Genomic DNA, 17,813 nt, shown 5'->3' on the forward strand with positions numbered 1-17,813 from the left:
TGAGAGGGGAGTCTTGTCTTCTGGGCAACCCAGGACCTCCAGACACACTGCCTAGACTTGCATATTGGGGAGGTCACCGCTAATGAAGTGGTTTGACTTCACCCCCAGAGGCACACTCCATTGTCGCTCGAGACATACGGATGCCAACAACAACATGCCAACTTGTTCACATCTCGCTCAGGCAGACACACAACTGAAAATCCAGTCGTCTTTTTTTTTAGAAAATAAATTGTTTATTACGAAATTATAACATGGATGTCCCCCACCCAACACCGATTATGCCTTAGCTCCCTAGAATAAAATTGTCCTGGCTATAGAAAGTCCCTTTGTGGTATCAGGAGAGGAGGGCTTTGTCCAGAGGTCAGAGGCCAGATCTCGTCCTCCACCCTCGCTGCCATCTCCACGCCTTTTCCTGGGAGCCCATGCAGGGGTGCTGGTGGTGAGGTCAGAAGCCCTGCCCTGGCTGGGGGGGCTGCAAGTTGAATGAGAGGTAAATCCATGCTGGCAAGACTGGATTATTAGGGTCCAGGGAGGGAGGGAGTTTGGTACCAAAGGATTCTGGGAGAAAATGAATGCATAGAGTTATTTTGTACAGGAGAAGGGGGAAAGAAAAGAATGGAAACCGAAAACAGAATAAACACGGCACAGGTAACAGCAAAATGAAGAGAAAACAATGTGAATTACAGAGGGGACCAAAACAAAACCAACCCAAAGCAACCCATAACATTTTTGTTTAAAGGTTGAACAAATGACAAAGTAGCATAATGGAAAGGGAATCGAGGACGTCTAAAGAAACAGAGTAAGGAATGGCGGAAGCTGGAAGTGCAAAGTAGCTGAAGAAGGGAAGAGAAGAATCCGAAATAAAATCAAAGTAATTTAAACATGAAAGATTTGGGGAGCGGGAAAACCGCGAGAGAATGAAAGATGCACTGAAAGAATAATTGGGGTGGCTAGCCTGTGGCCCTGCAGATGTTGCACAACCACAGCTCCCCCATCATCCCTGACAGCCGGCCATGCCGGGTGGGACTGATGTGACTCAGAAACATCTGGAAGGCCACAGACCAGCTGCCCTGGCCTACAGGGAGGCGACGCAAACAAGGACAGGAGATGTCTAGAAGACAAGCTGAAACCGAAAGCGAACCAAAAGGGAGAAAGCAACAAGCAACACGACAGGGACAGAGAGGACTGGAGGGCCGCGCTGTTCCGTGGATGTGACCCCTCCCCGGTTCGAAGTCCCTCAGGTTGGAGGTGGCCCTTCTGGGGTGCCGTAGAGCTCAGCCAGCGTTCGGAAGAGTGGCCCCCATTCTTCCAGGTACTCGTACCCCCCGGCGTCGCTGTCGCCCGCACACGAGGACCCTGGGGAGCTGAGGGAGCCGGCCGAGGAGCCCTGTCCCTCATAGCCGTACACCTGGATGGAGTCGTAGGGGGGGACGGAGGGGTCGGCGTCCACTTCGCTCAGGCGGGCCGCCAGGAAGCTGGCCACGTCGTGGGGCTGCGGGGGCAGGCGGGCCGGCAAGGAGGGCGGGAAGTGCAGGCGGGGGAGCACGTCCCGCCGGAAGAGGCGGCGCTGCTGAGGCGGCGGAGGGGCAGCGTCGGGGTTCTGCAGAGCGGCCATGTCGAAGGCCTCTGTGTCCTCTTCGCCCCCGCCCTCGTCGTCGTAGGTGATGATGTTCTCGCGGACATCCTCTTCTTCGAAAGGCAGCAGCGCCGCCTGCTTCTGCCTCCGGAGGGCGACAAACAGGAGCACCAGGGCTGGAGGCGGGTGGCAGGTGCAGGCAGAAAGAAGCAGGGGAAGAAGAAAAAGAAGAAGAAGAAGAGTTTGGATTTGATATCCCGCTTTATCACTACCCGAAGGAGTCTCAAAGCGGCTAACACTCTCCTTTCCCTTCCTCCCCCCACAACAAACCCTCTGTGAGGTGAGTGGGGCTGAGAGACTTCAGAGAAGTATGACTAGCCCAAGGTCCCCCAGCAGCTGCAGGTGGAGGAGCGGGGAAGCGAACCCGGTTCCCCAGATTACAAGTCTATCGCTCTTAACCACTACACCACACTGGCTCTCTGGGGAAAAGGACAGGCGTTAGCAAGGCACAACAAACAGCAGGGCTTTCATCACCACACCCACACCCACACACCTTGTTGGATGCTTCTTGTGGAATCAGAGGGACAACACAATAAAAGCCTTCCCAGACCAGGCCAATGGCCCCTCGAGTCCAACATCTTGTTTTCACAGCGGCCAGAAACCCGCAAGGAGGACCTGGGTGCAACAGAGCTGTTCTCCACTTCAGTGGAGATAGAAAAGACTAGTTCTCAAATGTCCACCCTCCATAATTACAACAACACAAGATGGAAGAAGTAAAAAAATATTGAGATCACACATGGGTGAAGGGGAGTGGGGGGTATAGGGGAACTTATAAAAATTTCTAATATAATATTTCTAATTGCGCTGCATTTATATACAGCAAAGGGAAGTCTATAGCAATTAGGTATATTTTAATTTAGTCAAGGGACGCCGGTGGCGCTGTAGGTTAAACCACAGAGCCTAGGACTTGTCGATCAGAAGGTCGGCGGTTTGAATCCCCGCAATGGGGTGAGCTCCTGTTGCTCGGTCCCTGCTCCAGCCAACCTAGCAGTTCGAAAGCACATCAAAGTGCAAGTAGATAAATAGGTAACGCTCCAGCTGGAAGGTAAACGGCGTTTCCGTGCACTGCTCTGGTTCGCCAGAAGCGGCTTAGTCATGTTGGCCACATGACCCGGAAGCTGTACGCCGGCTCCCTTGACCAGTAAAGCGAGATGAGCGCCACAACCCCAGAGTCAGTCACGACTGGACCTAATGGTCAGGGGTCCCTTTACCTTTAATTTAGTTAATTATGTAATAGGCTTATGTTACAAAACAAATATGGATTTTGAATTTGATGTTTGTAATTCTTTTTCGGTGTTGGAATAAAGTTTTTTTTTTTTAAAAAAAGTCCACCCTCCATGTTTCTAGAGGTCCTCTGCTCAGTTTTGACACCCATCCTTGGTGCCCAACCTCTGTTCTCAGATCTTTCCGGTGACTCTTTCTGAGCTCCTGATCTGCAAGGCCCACATTCTTGGAATACCACAACAGTGGCTCACTCTACTGCTTTGCTCTTGACCCCAGGACTCTGTCTCAACCCCTGGCACTGTTAACAGAAGCCCACGTTCACATTTCAAGCTGTTGGTTTTTGTTGTTGTTGTCTGAGATCCATCATTAGATAAACATTAGAGATTTAGATAAACAGCCTCTTCCTAGTTTTGAAACTTGATCTCCAGGAATCATTGATTCCACTCATTCTGAAAATCTACCCCTGCCCTGTCTGGGTTTTCGGTGAGGATGGACAAATCGTCCAATTGCAGTTACTCATTTTTTTAAAAAAACGCTCTTAAATTCACTTCTCTACATTTCTGCAGTAAATTGCAATTTTAAAAAATCCTTGCGAAAATTTGTTCTAGCACAGATTTCCCATAATTATGCTCTTGCACACAGTTTTAGCTAAGATGCAAAATTTCGCAAGCAATTTCCCCCCAACGCAATGCATTTCTGTACGTAATTTGCAGTGACGTTTTTTACGCACACTTCCTGCTGACATAAACATGTTTGCACCAGTTGCTTGTTCCGCGAACTACATCACAAAATTCTGAAACGCGTGAACTCTGAAGTTTAGCTATGTTTCAGTTTGCGTATTGGTGCAGAAGTGTGAATTGCCGATCTTCTCACTGGAGTGCGGAAAGAATCAAATTCCTCCCCCCTCCCCAGTTCGCAGCCCCCATTTCTGCCGCCTGAGTGCAGCCCCTGCTCTTTCTCACCAAGCAGAGTGCCCACACAGGCGAGGATGGCAAGAAGGGCACCCGTGCTGAGGCCTGCTGGGGAGCCCAGGGCCTCGGCCCCGCAGGAGTGCATGGCCCCATCGCGCCGACACCGGCAGATGCTGACGGTCAGGGTGGGGGAGCCTGTGCGGGTGGGAGAGCCCCCGTCCACCAGTTCCAGCGGCACCAGCAGGGACCCGCCTTGTGTGGGCAGGCGGGCGGCACGAAGTAGCAAGGAGGCAGAGTTGTCTGGGGAGAGAAAAGATGAAAGGCGATTAGGGGAACAAACTTATAGACCGTCGCATAAAGCGATGTAAGGCACACACACACACAGAGAGAGAGAGAGAGAGAGAGAGAGAGAGAGAGAGCGCTCTGAAAATCATAATATCAACAAACCCTTCAAAACAGTAAGGCCAGCCTACAAACTTCAGAAACAAAGCAATTTTCTCAGCTATAAAATTGATATTCCATAAATGATTGGGGTACCCCTTGGGGAAAGCGCTCCTAAACAAAAATGGATTCAGTAGGCACCAAAGCATGCTGGCACTAGGCGATGGTCTTATTTCAGCTGGTAATTGATCCCAGAGAGCTGGAGCTGCAACACTAAAAGCCTAGTTTGTACTACAGGCTAAGCACACAACTCTCTGCAACTCCCCATCTGAGAAGCGCAGTTGCTAGGCAGTGGGGTCCCTCAGATATACAGTGGTACCTCGGGTTACATACGCTTCAGGTTACATACGCTTCAGGTTACAGGCTCCGCTAACCCAGAAATAGTACCTCGGGTTAAGAACTTTGCTTCAGGATGAGAACAGAAATTGTGCAGCAGCGGCGCGGCAGCAGCAGGAGGCCCCATTAGCTAAAGTGGTGCTTCAGGTTAAGAACAGTTTCAGGTTAAGTATGGACCTCCGGAACGAATTAAGTACTTAACCCGAGGTACTACTGTATTGGTCTCAAGTTAGAACCACAGAACTGAAGAGTTCGAAGGGACCCCAGGGGTCATCTAGTCCAGCCCCCTGCAGTGCAGGAACCGCTGTCAAGTTTCTCAGGGCTTTAAATGCCGAAAGGCAAACCTTGAACTGCGCCTGTGTTGGCAGCCTCTGCGGCAGAGGTGTTGATGGGATGCCCTGGGTCAACCTAGCTGCTGTATCCTGTGCCGGCTGCCCCTCCCAGGGGAAGCCCCACACAGAAACCACTTTATGGAAATCCAGGCTTGAGGTTCTCAGCGCCAAAGTCACAGCAGCCAAGCTATGTCAGTCGAGGAGCAGCTGCAACCAAATGTGCTCAAAGGCACTCCTCGACTTTGGCTAATGAAACAATCTATGGTCTTTGAAGCTGTGTGTCAAGGTTATCATTTCCCTTTGTTGTTATGGTATGTTTTCTGCGTGTTTTCATATTGCAGACTGCCCTGTGGTCCTCGGACGAAAGGTGGTACAGAAATTCAATTAGCGACAAACAACAACCGTAACAGCCACTGGTGCCATCTGTGCCTTGAGTGACAAAGATGGATCCAGCAGCAGCCCCAGGCTCTGTACCTGTTCCTTCCTTTACTGTCCGCAACAGGTAACTGAACTACGCTCTGGATGTGGGCAGCACTCGCACACAGGACCTCTGTCTTTCCAGGGTTTAAGCTCTGTTTGTTGGCACTCATCCAGCCCTCCACTGTGGCCAGATGGTGGTTCAGAGCCTGCCTGGCCATTCTCAATTCAGAGGCTACATACTGTAGGTACCAATCGCCTGATGAGCATTCCTAAGGCTTTCATATGCTAAGTAGCATTAGGGGGGAAAGAGTGCCCCACAGCACCCCAAAACATAGATGTCAAGGCTGAGGAGCATTTTCTCCAATGCTACTCTCCGGAGATGATCCTGCAGGGGGGACTGGAACCGCTGTAAAGCAGTGCCCCCAACACCCATCCCACAGAGAGGACGCCACGGTTGATGGTGTATCAAAAGTCACAGAGAGATCAAGCAAAGGAAGCAAGGTTGCAGTTGTGGAGTCCCCTTTTCCCTCTCCTAGAAGAGCTCAAGGCCAATTCAGACCTGAAACCGTTCTGAAATGAGTCGAGATCCGTGGTTCCCAAACCACCCCCCTCCTTGGTTCCATAAACTCATGCCCAGTGTCCCCTGCCCTACAAAAAGCACCGTTCAGAATAGCAGTCAGCACGACCCACTAAGGAAGATAATAACACAATAAAATTAAACAGTAACGATTCATTGCACATGTATTCAAAATCCAATTAAAACTATTTAGTTTAATTAATTCAGCAAAGTTGATGAACTAGATCCAGGGATACCAGCGTTTCAAGGTCTGATTGTCATTTACACCTCCAGCTGCCACCACCACCAACCAGCCCCCCAGCCCTTGCCTCTTAGCGCCCCCCCTCCTAGGTTATCCCACTACCTCCCAGGCCACTGGACAAGATGACCAGCTTTATCTGAGATTGCCTGCCAACCGCCTGGGACATTTGAGAAAGCCACACCTGAGAGCAATTCCTCACCCTTGTTGTCTCGCACAGTGACGTTCGGGTCCCTGGCCCCAAGCGGGGAGCGGATTATGATGCGGCTCACGTTCCCGTCCTCGTCTCGATCCACCGCTCGGATCAGCTGCACCAACTAGCAGGAGAAGGGGAAAGGAAAGGGGTGAAGGAACCAAGCTGCGGCCTCCTCGCCTAGCTCCATCACACCCCTCCCCCCATTTTATTTATTTATTAACATTCTTACATTACATTGGTAAACATTGTCATATTGTCATAATTACATTACAGAGCTTATTATAATATATTTTCCAACATGTATACCGAGATTATATACAAACTTTATATACCTGGAAAAAAAGAAAAGAAAAGGAAAAAAAACAAAGACACCCCCCCAAAAATCATATACGTACCAACACATTGGTCTTCCTGTCTATCCCGTTGTATATTCCTTTTTTACAAATGAATGTACTCATATTATTATTTTTTAAAATAATATTTATTAAGAGTTTAAAGATTACAAAAAGAAAGAAAAAGAATTAAACAAATCAACATAATAAAATACAAAAACAGAAACAAAAACACTGTTTTGAATTAACAAAACAAAACAAAAACAATTAAAAACACCTCCAATATTTTCAATCTTAACTTTCATTCACTTGTTTCATTGACTTCCTCACGCCTCCCTTTTTGTATTCCACTTCAGTTAACTGTTTCAGCAATTCCTTTCCATCTTCATCTGTTTTCTATCCTATAATTAATCTTAACATATTCTAACCTTGTTTTTTCCCCTTTAATACATTAACAATGAATGTACTCATATTATTGTATATTTTGTTTACATTTTATCTAGTACATTCCTGTAACAACATGTGCCGCCTAGCTCCACCCCAATAGCCAAACCGGTGGGAGTTATTACTCGTAGCAGGGTCCCAGGTAGCACTTACGTGGCCGGGGGCGGCATTGTCACAGACAAACGGCTCGTAGCTATGCTCCAGCTGGGGTGGGTTGTCGTTGACGTCCAGAATCTGGATGGCCACTTGGACGTGGGAGGCCTGTGTGGGGCTGTCTGGGGGCAAGAGCGGGGGGATGGGGAGCAGTCCACAGCCCACACACAGTGTGAGGCGGCCGAGGAAAAGCCACGCGGGACATGCCGGGAATGGAATGCAGGCGACACGGAGGGACACGCAACAGACAATTCACCAGGATCCCCCAGATTAAAAAATGTTAAAGTTGCAAAATGGGGAAAGCCATACAGATCAGCCGCCCCAGGCCAGGGCAGTTCCATGTGACAAGTGTGCATACGAAGCCATAGGATAAGACGCAGTCCGCGTCAGAGAGATTACAGCAGGCAAAGAGGGGGCATAGGAGCGCATGCCAGGCGGACCATAAGGTGGGGTAGTTAGGAGGTTACACAAAAATGAACACAAGGCAGGTACACAGAAATTGGCACCCATGCGAATACAGCATTTTAGATCGCGCGCACACACACAGCCCCATAAGATCCAAGGAGAGGGAGGGGCCAGCGCATGGTGTGCCGCGTTTACACGGGGGTAAGGAGATGCACGCGATCAAGCAGCCACATTGCGCCCGGCGTATACAACCATGCAAAAACAAGGGAGCCAGTGAGGTGTGCAGGCCACAGAATTGGAATGCAGAGGAGTGCGTCGCCGCCACGCCAGACGTGCACGGTGATCACGACAAGTAAGGAGCCACACGGGACAAAGATGGCAGAAAAGAGCAAAGTGCACGAGGCAGGTGGCGCAAAGAGGAAGTGCATCCCGAGCAGGCAGCCGCATGCAAAACGATGCACGGAGAGAGAAAGAGAGCAAGAGAGACAATGAGTAAATATTTGCCCATTGGGAAATAGGCGTATATATTGCACACTGTGGAATAAAAGCATTGGTTGCGGTGTCTGTTGACGGGGGGGAATCGGACCCGCAAATGAATACCCCAAGTCCTGCCACCACATCCCAGAGCCACCCACCTGGCCCTCCCCAAACCCACCCGTCCCTTACCAAGTTCTGTTGCCACCACGGTCATGTTATGCCAGGGCAAGAGCTCCCGGTCGAGAGGCACAGAGGTCAGGATCGTCCCGTCCTGAGGGTTGATGCTGAAATAGCGCTCGGGGTCCGTGTGCGGAAGGATGGAGTATCTAGAAGATGGGGGGGAACCTGGGGCATCAGGTTGTCGTGGCAACCAGGTACAAATGGAGCAACTGTAACTTTCACACAGAAGGCAGGCAGATGCTAATCCGCACAGTCCCCACCCCACCCCTGCTCCTGCGGCCCCCCGCTTGCTGTTACCGGATGGCGCTGCTGGGGGAGTCGAGGTCCACGGCTGTCACCTTGCCCAGTAGGGTCCCTGGGGGGCTGTTCTCATAAACGGCGAGGTGGTAGTCGGAGCGGGAGAAGGCCGGGGGCTCGTCGGCGTCCTCCACTGTGATGCGGACGGTGGCCATGTCCTTGAAGGGGCCTTTGCGGATGTACTGGGGGTCGATGAGCGTGTTGGTGGCTTCCACACGGAAGGTGTACGAGTGGCGCGATTCGAAATCGAGGGGCTGCGGGAGGGTTTGGGCAAGTTAGAGCGGGGAACTGGAGGGAAAGAGGGAGGGGAGCTCTATGGGACGGGGAGACCCGTGTCAAAAGACGGCAAAGGGGATGTTTGCGGAAGCAGAATAGTGAAGGTCTGGGTCACTTCTTAGCGTGGGTCAGGGAAATAAGAAAAGCAGGCTGTGAAGCTACAACTAAGATGCAAGGCTGGAAGCCTCTGTCAGTCATCGTCTACTGAGTATTCAGTATCGCTCAGTCCAGGCTGACAGTTTAGCAGCCTGTTCCATGTCTCATCAATCCCACTTTCCTGAGCATCCTGTTGGTGACCACATTTGCTGGGACATTAGGACTTATTCCACTGCTTTAAAGGACATCAGAACATAAAAGTCGTCTGCTGGCTCAGGACTGCAACACCTCAAGGATTGCCTCTTTCCATATGAACCTACCCGGACCCTGAGATCACCTTCTGAGGCCCTTCTTCATGTGTCTCCGCCTCTGGAGGTCCAGAAGGTGGCAACATGAGAACGGGGCCTTCTCTGCAGTGGCTCCCCATCTGTGGAATGCTCTCCCCAGCAAAGTTCGCCTGGCGCCTTCATTATACACCTTTAGGTGCCAGGCAAAAACGTTCCTTTCTAACCAGGCCTTTGGTTGACCTGATTGACATAATATACCCTTTTAAAATGTGAGGGGGGTGTTATTGTTCTTATTTTTATTTTATATATTGGGATCTTTTCTATGACCTGCCCTGAGACCTCCGGGTATAGGGTGGCATATAAATTCAATAGATAAAATCATCATCAGTGGTACTTCCCGCCATGAACTTGCTGAATCCTTCAGAACCCACAGCTCCCATCTTATGCTGCCTGCGGAGCAAATGGAGGGGGTGTTCCCTGGGAGGAAGGAATGAGGATCAGCGCCCCCCTAATTCCAAGGTACCCCCAGATTCGGGGCGCCTCCACCAACCTTTTTCACTGTGATGATCCCATCCTGCCCCAGCGCATCGGTGTGGATAGCGAAGGCTTCGGCCCCGTCTCCTCCATCCAGAATGCTGTAGGCTAGCAGAGCATTCTCCCCTTCGTCGGGGTCGTGCGCTCGCAACCGCCCCACGGCAGAGCCGGGAGGTGCAGTTTCTACCACGGAAAACTGGTAGGAGCCTGGGGGATGGGAAGGAAGTGCAGAGAAACAGGCGTGTGTATGCAAGAGAATGGGCGGCAGCCAACAAAGCAAGGACTTTTGGCTAACCAGCAGAACCTCCCCACTCCTCTCCCTCTATGTCCCCCTAAATCTATCTATCTCTCCATCTATCTGTCTATCTATCTATTATTAAATTTTCTGTTTTACAGTTTAAAATACTCATTTAAACATCCTTAAAACATCAATGACTTCCCTTCTTCTCTTTCCACGGTTCATTTTGCATATCATAAATCCCTGCCTATTTTACGGAAACTAAACCATTCAGTATCCCATTATTACATCCGTCAAAACTTACTCACACAGTTGAATTTACCTTAATGCTGCCAAAGCTTTCAAGTGTACACAATTTGCCCCCACATATTCAATAAACGTTTTCCAATCTTCTCTAAATGTATGTTCTTCTTGTTCTCTTATTCAATATGGTAAGTCTGCAAGCTGCGCATATTCTGTCATCTTAAGTTGCCACTCTTCTTTAGCTGGGAACTTGCTCGTTTTCCATTTTGGGCTAACAAAACACGTGCCGCAATAGTTGTTGTTGTTTAGTTGTTTAGTCGTGTCCGGCTCTTCGTGACCCCATGGACCAGAGCACGCCAGGCACTTCTGTCTTCCACTGCCTCCTGCAGTTTGGTCAGACTCATGTTTGTAGCTTCGAGAACACTGTCCAACCATCTCATCCTCTGTCGTCCCCTTCTCCTTGTGCCCTCCATCTTTCCCAACATCAGGGTCTTTTCCAGGGAGTCTTCTCTTCTCATGAGGTGGCCAAAGTATTGGAGCCTCAGCTTCACGATCTGTCCTTCCAGTGAGCACTCAGGGCTGATTTCCTTCAGAATGGGTAGGTTTGATCTTCTTGCAGTCCATGGGACTCTCAAGAGTCTCCTCCAGCACCATAATTCAAAAGCATCCATTCTTCGGCGATCAGCCTTCTTTATGGTCCAGCTCTCACTTCCATACATCACTACTGGGAAAACCATGGCCTTTACTATACGGACCTTTGTTGGCAAGGTGATGTCTCTGCTTTTTAAGATGTTGTCTAGGTTTGCCATCGCCTTTCTCCCAAGGAGCAGGCGTCTTTTAATTTCATGACTGCTGTCACCATCTGCAGTGATCATGGAGCTCAAGAAAGTAAAATCTCTCACTGCCTCCATTTCTTCCCCTTCTATTTGCCAGGAGGTGATGGGCCCAGTGGCCATGATCTTCGTTTTTTTGATGTTGAGCTTCAGACCATATTTTGTGCTCTCCTCTTTCACCCTCATTAAAAGGTTCTTTAATTCCTCCTCACTTTCTGCCATCAAGGTTGTGTCATCTGCATATCTGAGGTTGTTGATAAAGGTTATTTATGCATGCCGCAATAGTAGCATGCATAAATAACCTTTTTTGACACCTGGGAATCTCAGTCTGAATTATCCCCAACAAAAAGGACTCTGGAGTGTGTGTGTTTTTTGGAAAAGCACTTTTAAACATTTTTTTTCCAATTTGTTATGGATCATTTCCCAATACTCTTTTACCCTTTTACAAGTCCACCACATGTGAAAGAATGTTCCCTCAACCTCTTTGCATCTCCAGCACCCTAAATCCTAAGGGCTGCCCGAACCTTTCAGAGTGAATGTGGGGACAGGCGACACAGGGAGATTTCTGCTGCATGAGCATAAATCCTTGCACTAGCAGAAGTAGGATGTGTACACAGCCCACATTGAAAGAACATCCCTCCCTGCCTCAGAGGATCCTGGTAACTGTAATTTACTTCCCACAGAGCTGCATTTACCAGCACCCTTAAACTACAGTTCCCAGGATTTTGTGTGTGTGTGCGTGTGCTTTAAATGCACGGTGCGTACACACCAATTCTCTGTTGAAGACTACCCAATCATAGAGTCATGGAATCATAGAATTGTAGGGATCCCCAGGGGCCATCTAGTCCAACCCCCTGCAGTGCAGGAATCTCAACTAAAGCATCCATGACAGATAGACAGACAGTCCTGTAGACCTGAAGGAGCGTCTCCACCCCCATGATTCTGCCCGGACACTGAGATCCAGTGCCGAGGGCCTTCTGGCGGTTCCCTCCCTGCGAGAAGTGAGGTAACAGGGAACCAGGCAGAGGGCCTTCTTGGTGGTGGCGCCCGCCCTGTGGAACGTCCTCCCAGCAAATGTCAAGGCAATAAACTACTATTTTACTTTTAAAAGACAACTGAAGGCGGCCCCGTTTAGGGAAGTTTTTAATGTCTGACGCTGTATTGTTTTTAATATTCGGTTGGAAGCCGCCCAGAGGGGCTGGGGAAACCCAGCCTATTATTATTATTATTATTATTATTATGGCCATCCAACCTCTGCTTGAAAACCTCCAAGGAAGGCGAGTCTGCAACCTCCCGAGGGAGACCATTCCGCTGTCAAACAGCTCTTATTGACAGAAAGCACTTCCTGATGTTGAGTCGGAATGTCCTTTCCTGTCACTTGAATTCATTGCTTCAATGTGCCGCCTCTGACTTGAGTCATTTTAACACACACACACACCCCATCTACACACTACAAAGTGGCAGCCACTGATTCAGACTGTGTTAAGCACACACTGTACCCTGAAAGCACATTCAAAGCACGTTCCCCTTCCTCAGAGAATTCTGGGCACTGCAGTTTACCCCTCACCGAGTCACACTTCCCAGCAGCCCTTGACAAACTACAGCTCCCAGAATTCTTTGAGGGGAATGTGCTTTGAATATGCTTTAAAGGTACAGTGTGCTCACCCTGGTGTGCTCCAAGCAACCCTGCTCAGTCCTCTGCCCCGCTAAACTGGGACTACATGAGAAGCAGGAAAGGGTGAGTGGACTACCATGAACAGACTGGCCGGATTTCATTATTCAAGAAACGTCATCTCCTTTCCTGATCTTCCTTCTCCCCTACGACTTCACACATCATGAATATGAAAGGAAGACACTGCAACATCCTGCATTAATTCATAATCACGCTCTTAAAACATTTACAGTATTTGTTCGCCTGTTACATATTTTTCAACAATCGTTAACGTCAAGGATAACATAACGTCTGAGGATGTTGCAGGTTTCCTTGTGAGTGCATGAGCTGCGTTTCTTTGCAGTTTTGTGTGTGGTTACATTAAAAACGTTTAATATGCTAGGCTCTGAGGCTAAACCGTAAACAAAACATCCAATTAGATTGCAAAACCTGTCCCAGAAACATCTTGCCTCTCCTTAACAAAGTTAAGAACCAAGCAAGACAATTTTGCTGGTAGACAGCTCAGATCCAACGTTTTCGATTAGCAAGACCTTAGTTCTGAGCTATCTGGCGGCTCAAATCTAGAAAACTAACATGGAAACGAGTAGCAAAAGTGGCTAGGGAGCTAGGAATTGTTGCTTTCTTTTGTGGGTTTTGCTTTGCTTTACTTTGCAAATTCAGGTCTAATCCCAGCTTTCTGTTAAAATCTGAAGTTTCTGGCCAACCTCTAAAATCCTCTGTTCCCCCAATACAGTGGTACCTCAGGTTAAGTACTTAATTCGTTCCGGAGGTCCATTCTTAACCTGAAACTGTTCTTAACCTGAAGCACCACTTTAGTCAATGGGGCCTCCTGCTGCCGCCGCGCCGCCGGAGCACGATTTCTGTTCTCATCCTGAAGCAAAGTTCTTAACCTGAAGCACTATTTCTGGGTTAGCAGAGTCTGTAACCTGAAGCGCATGTAACCCGAGGTACCACTGTAAAGTGGCAGGCATGTCCTGTCCACAGCCTCCCCCACACCAGCCTTTCTGCCCTGCACATGAAAATACGGACTCATCCATAGAAAGAACCAAGGTCTGATGCGGACTACCCCTTCCCAACTTACTCTGAGGGAAGCGAGGCGGGTTATCGTTGACGTCGCTCAGTGTGACAGTGACGGTCGTGCTTCCTGAGAGACCCCCGGCATGCCCCCCCATGTCCTTGGCCTGAACCACAACAAGGAATTCTTGCTGGGTTTCCCGGTCCATGTTGGGGGTCGCTGTTCGGATCACACCTAAAACGCAGGAGGAAGAAGGAGAAGTATCAGAGAGAGAGAGTGGCAAAAGGAGCAGTGGGTGAAGGACCAGGATAGATACAGTAGATAGATAGATAGATAGATAGATAGATAGATAGATAGATAGACAGACAGATAGACAGACAGACAGACAGACAGACAGACAGATAGATGATAGATTCCCACCCTGCAAATTTCCCTTCCATCCTCTCAATTAGCTCCACCTAAAGGGAAGGAAATGTTATGTATTCAGTGGTCTGTGTTGGCCTGAGCTTGAGTCTGGACTAAGGATTCTGAGCTCCCGTGTTCTGATTCGATACATGTTGTCCAATCGCAGAACATTACAGGATTTGGGCCTCTGCCATTGGCCCTTCAACTCTTGAGTCATGATTTGCAGTTTGGAAGTTTAGACAGCCAATCACGTTGGGAGTGGGAGTGGCCCAGGCTTTCAGAAATGTATATAGGCAGTGGCTTTGCCTCTGTTTCCCAGCAATGTAGTTCAATAAAGGTTCTTGCTGTTATCACTGTGTCTTGCCTTGTGGGAACCCACCTACACTTCACTGGAGACAAGGATGGGGTGCTAGGCTAGGTATGCAGCCCTGGCTAGCTTCCACAAGCTGAAATCACTGCTGAGCTGAAATGGCTGACTGCAGCTGTAAGGCAGATCACACAGAGCAGACATCATGGGCACCCAGGGCCACACACCTACACTTCAGGAAGTGACAGATGAAGCCAAGCAGGGCTGGTCAGATGATCTGGATGAATGTAAAGACAGGTGGCCGACCCAATAGATTCAGAGGTTGCTGTTCACGTGACCATGAAGCTGGACAAACAGATGGAGGTTGGTGGGATGAGTCACTGGTGATTGGATAGACTTGCAGAGAAGAAGGCGGCAACTCAGAGGCTGCATGACAGCACCTTTAAACCTCCCCTATGGCACACTAGTTGGGATGCGGGTGGCATTGTGGTCTAAACCACAGAGCCTAGGGCTTGCCAATCAGAAGGTCGGCGGTTCAAATCCCCGCGACGGGGTGAGCTCCCGTTGCTTGGTCCCTGCTCCTGCCAACCTAGCAGTTTGAAAGCATGTCAAAGTGCAAGTAGATAAATAGGTACTGCTCCGGCGGGAAGGTAAATGGCGCTTCCGTGCGCTGCTCTGGTTCACCAGAAGCGGCTTAGTCATGCTGGCCACATGACCCAGAAGCTGTCTGCGGACAAACGCCGGCTCCCTCAGCCTATAGAGCGAGATGAGTGCACAACCCCAGAGTCGTCCGCGACTGGACCTAATGGTCAGGGGTACCTTTACCTTTACTTTTATGGCACCCACACACCCACACACCCACACCCACACACCCTTGCATAGGCTTGGATTTGAGGGCCTGTCCTTGAGCCCTTCCAGATTTTGGAGTGGGGGCCGTGTTGCAGGTGTGCTCTGCAATGCGCCACTGATGCAATAATAGTGCCTCAGTAAGGATTTATAGTGGACTGGCACCACATCATCCTATGTTATTCTGCGATGCTTCCCCAATGTTAACCACGTTATTTCTTTCTGGAGGGGAGCTCCTGTGCAGCAACACAACAAAAGGAAGTAAAAAAACAAACCCACTAATAGGGCATTGGTGGTATGTAAAGCTACAGGATTTCGGCAGGACGTTACAGGGCACGTGCTGGTTGGAAGCGAGGCAGGGCGTCAACCCAAAATATTTGCAGGTGCACACTGTATTGAAATAATAAACGCCCAATAAAAAGAACATCTGTAAGGGGCTCTATCATTCCCAAACGTTAAAACTTGGCCTATTGCAGCCTTTCCCTACCTAGCACCCTCCAAATATGGAGGGCATAGTTGTGCAGTTCAAAACATCTGGAGGATGCCCAGTTGAGAAAGGGTGGCGTCAACCCAAAATATTTGCAGGTGCACACTGTATTGAAATAACAAACGCCCAATAAAAAGAACATCTGTAAGGGGCTCTATCATTCCCAAACGTTAAAACTTGGCCTATTGCAGCCTTTCCCTACCTAGCACCCTCCAAATATGGAGGGCATAGTTGTGCAGTTCAAAACATCTGGAGGATGCCCAGTTGAGAAAGGGTGGCCTATTAATAACCTGTTGTTCCAAAATGCAAGGAAGGGAGTGTCGCACTCCCTGCTGAAGAAGCTTTCTCCATCATCAGCTTTGATGACCATCTCTGTGATTCCAAGCCAATCTGCCATTCCACGGCAAATCACAAATCCGCCCACTTGCCCCAGTCCCCAAGAGCGCACAACAATGGCCTCTTGCCGCATTCTTCCCTTCGCAATGGGGCGACACTGGCACCATCGCCCTCCCACCCCCAAACCTGCCCCCTCCTCCCTGTTGTGTACCCGTCTGGGGGTCGACGGAGAAGAATGGCAACCCCTCGAGTACCGTATAGACCAGCCTGGCACTGTTCCCGTACGCAGGGTCGTCCGCATCGTGGGCCGTCACCTGAATCACGGACGTACCTGCAGAAACGGGGCGGATTAACAGAAAAAAGAAAAACCAAACACACACAGGTTATTGAGGATGCTGGTTGCGAGAGTCCGCAGGTCAGAGTTCAAGAAGGGTCTTTTTGGCACAGAGACGTAGTTTCCGTCTTGGCCATAGTGCTGCTATTTTGTTGGAGGCCCATCAAAAAGAGCAAAGTCGTAAGGCGTTTGAAAAGCAGGAACCCGGCACAGTTGAGAATTCACCAAAAAAACCCTGAAAGCCATCTTAGGTACCATAAATAAGTTTTTAAAAAATATAAAAATAAGGAAGACCACCTGCACTACCTGCCAGGCTTACGTTTTAAAAATTTCTCAAAAGAGCCCCCCAGGGAGGCAAACAGCATCTTAAAACAGCCATAAAAATCCAACATGTATTCTCCATTAAGAGCAAACTGTAAAATGCCAAAATAACAATATAAAAAAGCAGCATCTCCAAACGGAATGCTAGATGAAAACTCCTCCAAGCCTCTTCACAAGAGCCCTGCTTGCAGACGCAAACCTCTGGCAGGCTGCAGCGTGGTTGCTGTCGTTCCCAATCCCGCAACCCTGAAAAGTTACTATTAAATCATCAAAAGTACCTGTCTCCACCCTCCTCCCAAAGTACTCACCCCATAAAGGGAGGCTCCCTGCTGTGTCTCTGTATGATTCACCACCCTGGCCATGTCTCATTCTACTCAGCCTCCGCAGGGGAATAGGTAATTTCGGCTGTGAGCCAGCATGGGGTGTGACTCGAGCATTCAATCAGGCCCAATAAAGAGGCACAGGCTGTGCCCACACTTTGCCTTCAAAGCCCATTCTTTCTCCTCAAAGAATTCTGGGAACCGCAGCTCACCCCTCACAGAGCTACAGTTCCCAGCAACCCTTAAGAAACTACAGTGCCCATAATTCTTTGGGGGAAAGAATGTTCTTCAGATGTGCTTTAAAAGAACAGCGTGTACGCATCCATAGTGGATTTGCCTGCCCTGAGAAGAGGCTACACCAGGCTTCCTCAAACGCGGCCCTCCAGATGTTTTTGGCCTACAACTCCCATGATCCCTAGCTAGCAGGACCGGTGGTCAGGGATGATGGGAATTGTAGTCTCAAAACATCTGGAGGGCCGAGTTTGAGGAAGCCTGGGTTACATGTTACCTCCCTTTGTGAGTTGCAGGCCTCATCTGCTTCCAGTTAGGAGGCATGCCGAGATCAACAACTCCTGCAGAAACACAGAGGGGGTAGATTTATCTGAAGCTGGGCAGTTCGTCCTCTTAACATAACGAAAAGTCAACATGCACTTCTGACTTTTGA

At 49.3% G+C, this 17,813-nt stretch overlaps 1 protein-coding gene across 6 annotated transcripts in view; it reads right to left on the bottom strand.

Annotated features, from left to right (window-relative positions):
• Window positions 1-204: 204 nt before the first annotated feature.
• Window positions 205-17,813, bottom strand: part of CDH24 (cadherin 24) — a 34,588-nt gene continuing 16,979 nt past the window's right edge. For 5 of the 6 annotated variants that reach the window (XM_079951833.1, XM_079951837.1, XM_079951835.1 and 2 more), the window contains 9 exons: window positions 16,386-16,505; window positions 13,860-14,027; window positions 9,809-9,999; window positions 8,600-8,853; window positions 8,312-8,448; window positions 7,241-7,362; window positions 6,318-6,432; window positions 3,823-4,071; window positions 206-1,752 (listed from right to left, as the gene is read on the bottom strand). In XM_079951833.1, coding sequence (XP_079807959.1) covers window positions 1,238-1,752; window positions 3,823-4,071; window positions 6,318-6,432; window positions 7,241-7,362; window positions 8,312-8,448; window positions 8,600-8,853; window positions 9,809-9,999; window positions 13,860-14,027; window positions 16,386-16,505 — 1,871 coding nt within the window. In that variant the 3' untranslated portion in view covers window positions 206-1,237. Of the gene's footprint in view, window positions 1,753-3,822; window positions 4,072-6,317; window positions 6,433-7,240; window positions 7,363-8,311; window positions 8,449-8,599; window positions 8,854-9,808; window positions 10,000-13,859; window positions 14,028-16,385; window positions 16,506-17,813 lie in introns of all 6 variants that reach the window. The other variant, XM_079951838.1, reaches the window with a different exon arrangement.

This window comes from Podarcis cretensis, assembly GCF_951804945.1.
Source record: "Podarcis cretensis genome assembly, chromosome: 13".
Classification (NCBI taxonomy): Eukaryota; Metazoa; Chordata; class Lepidosauria; order Squamata; family Lacertidae; genus Podarcis; species Podarcis cretensis.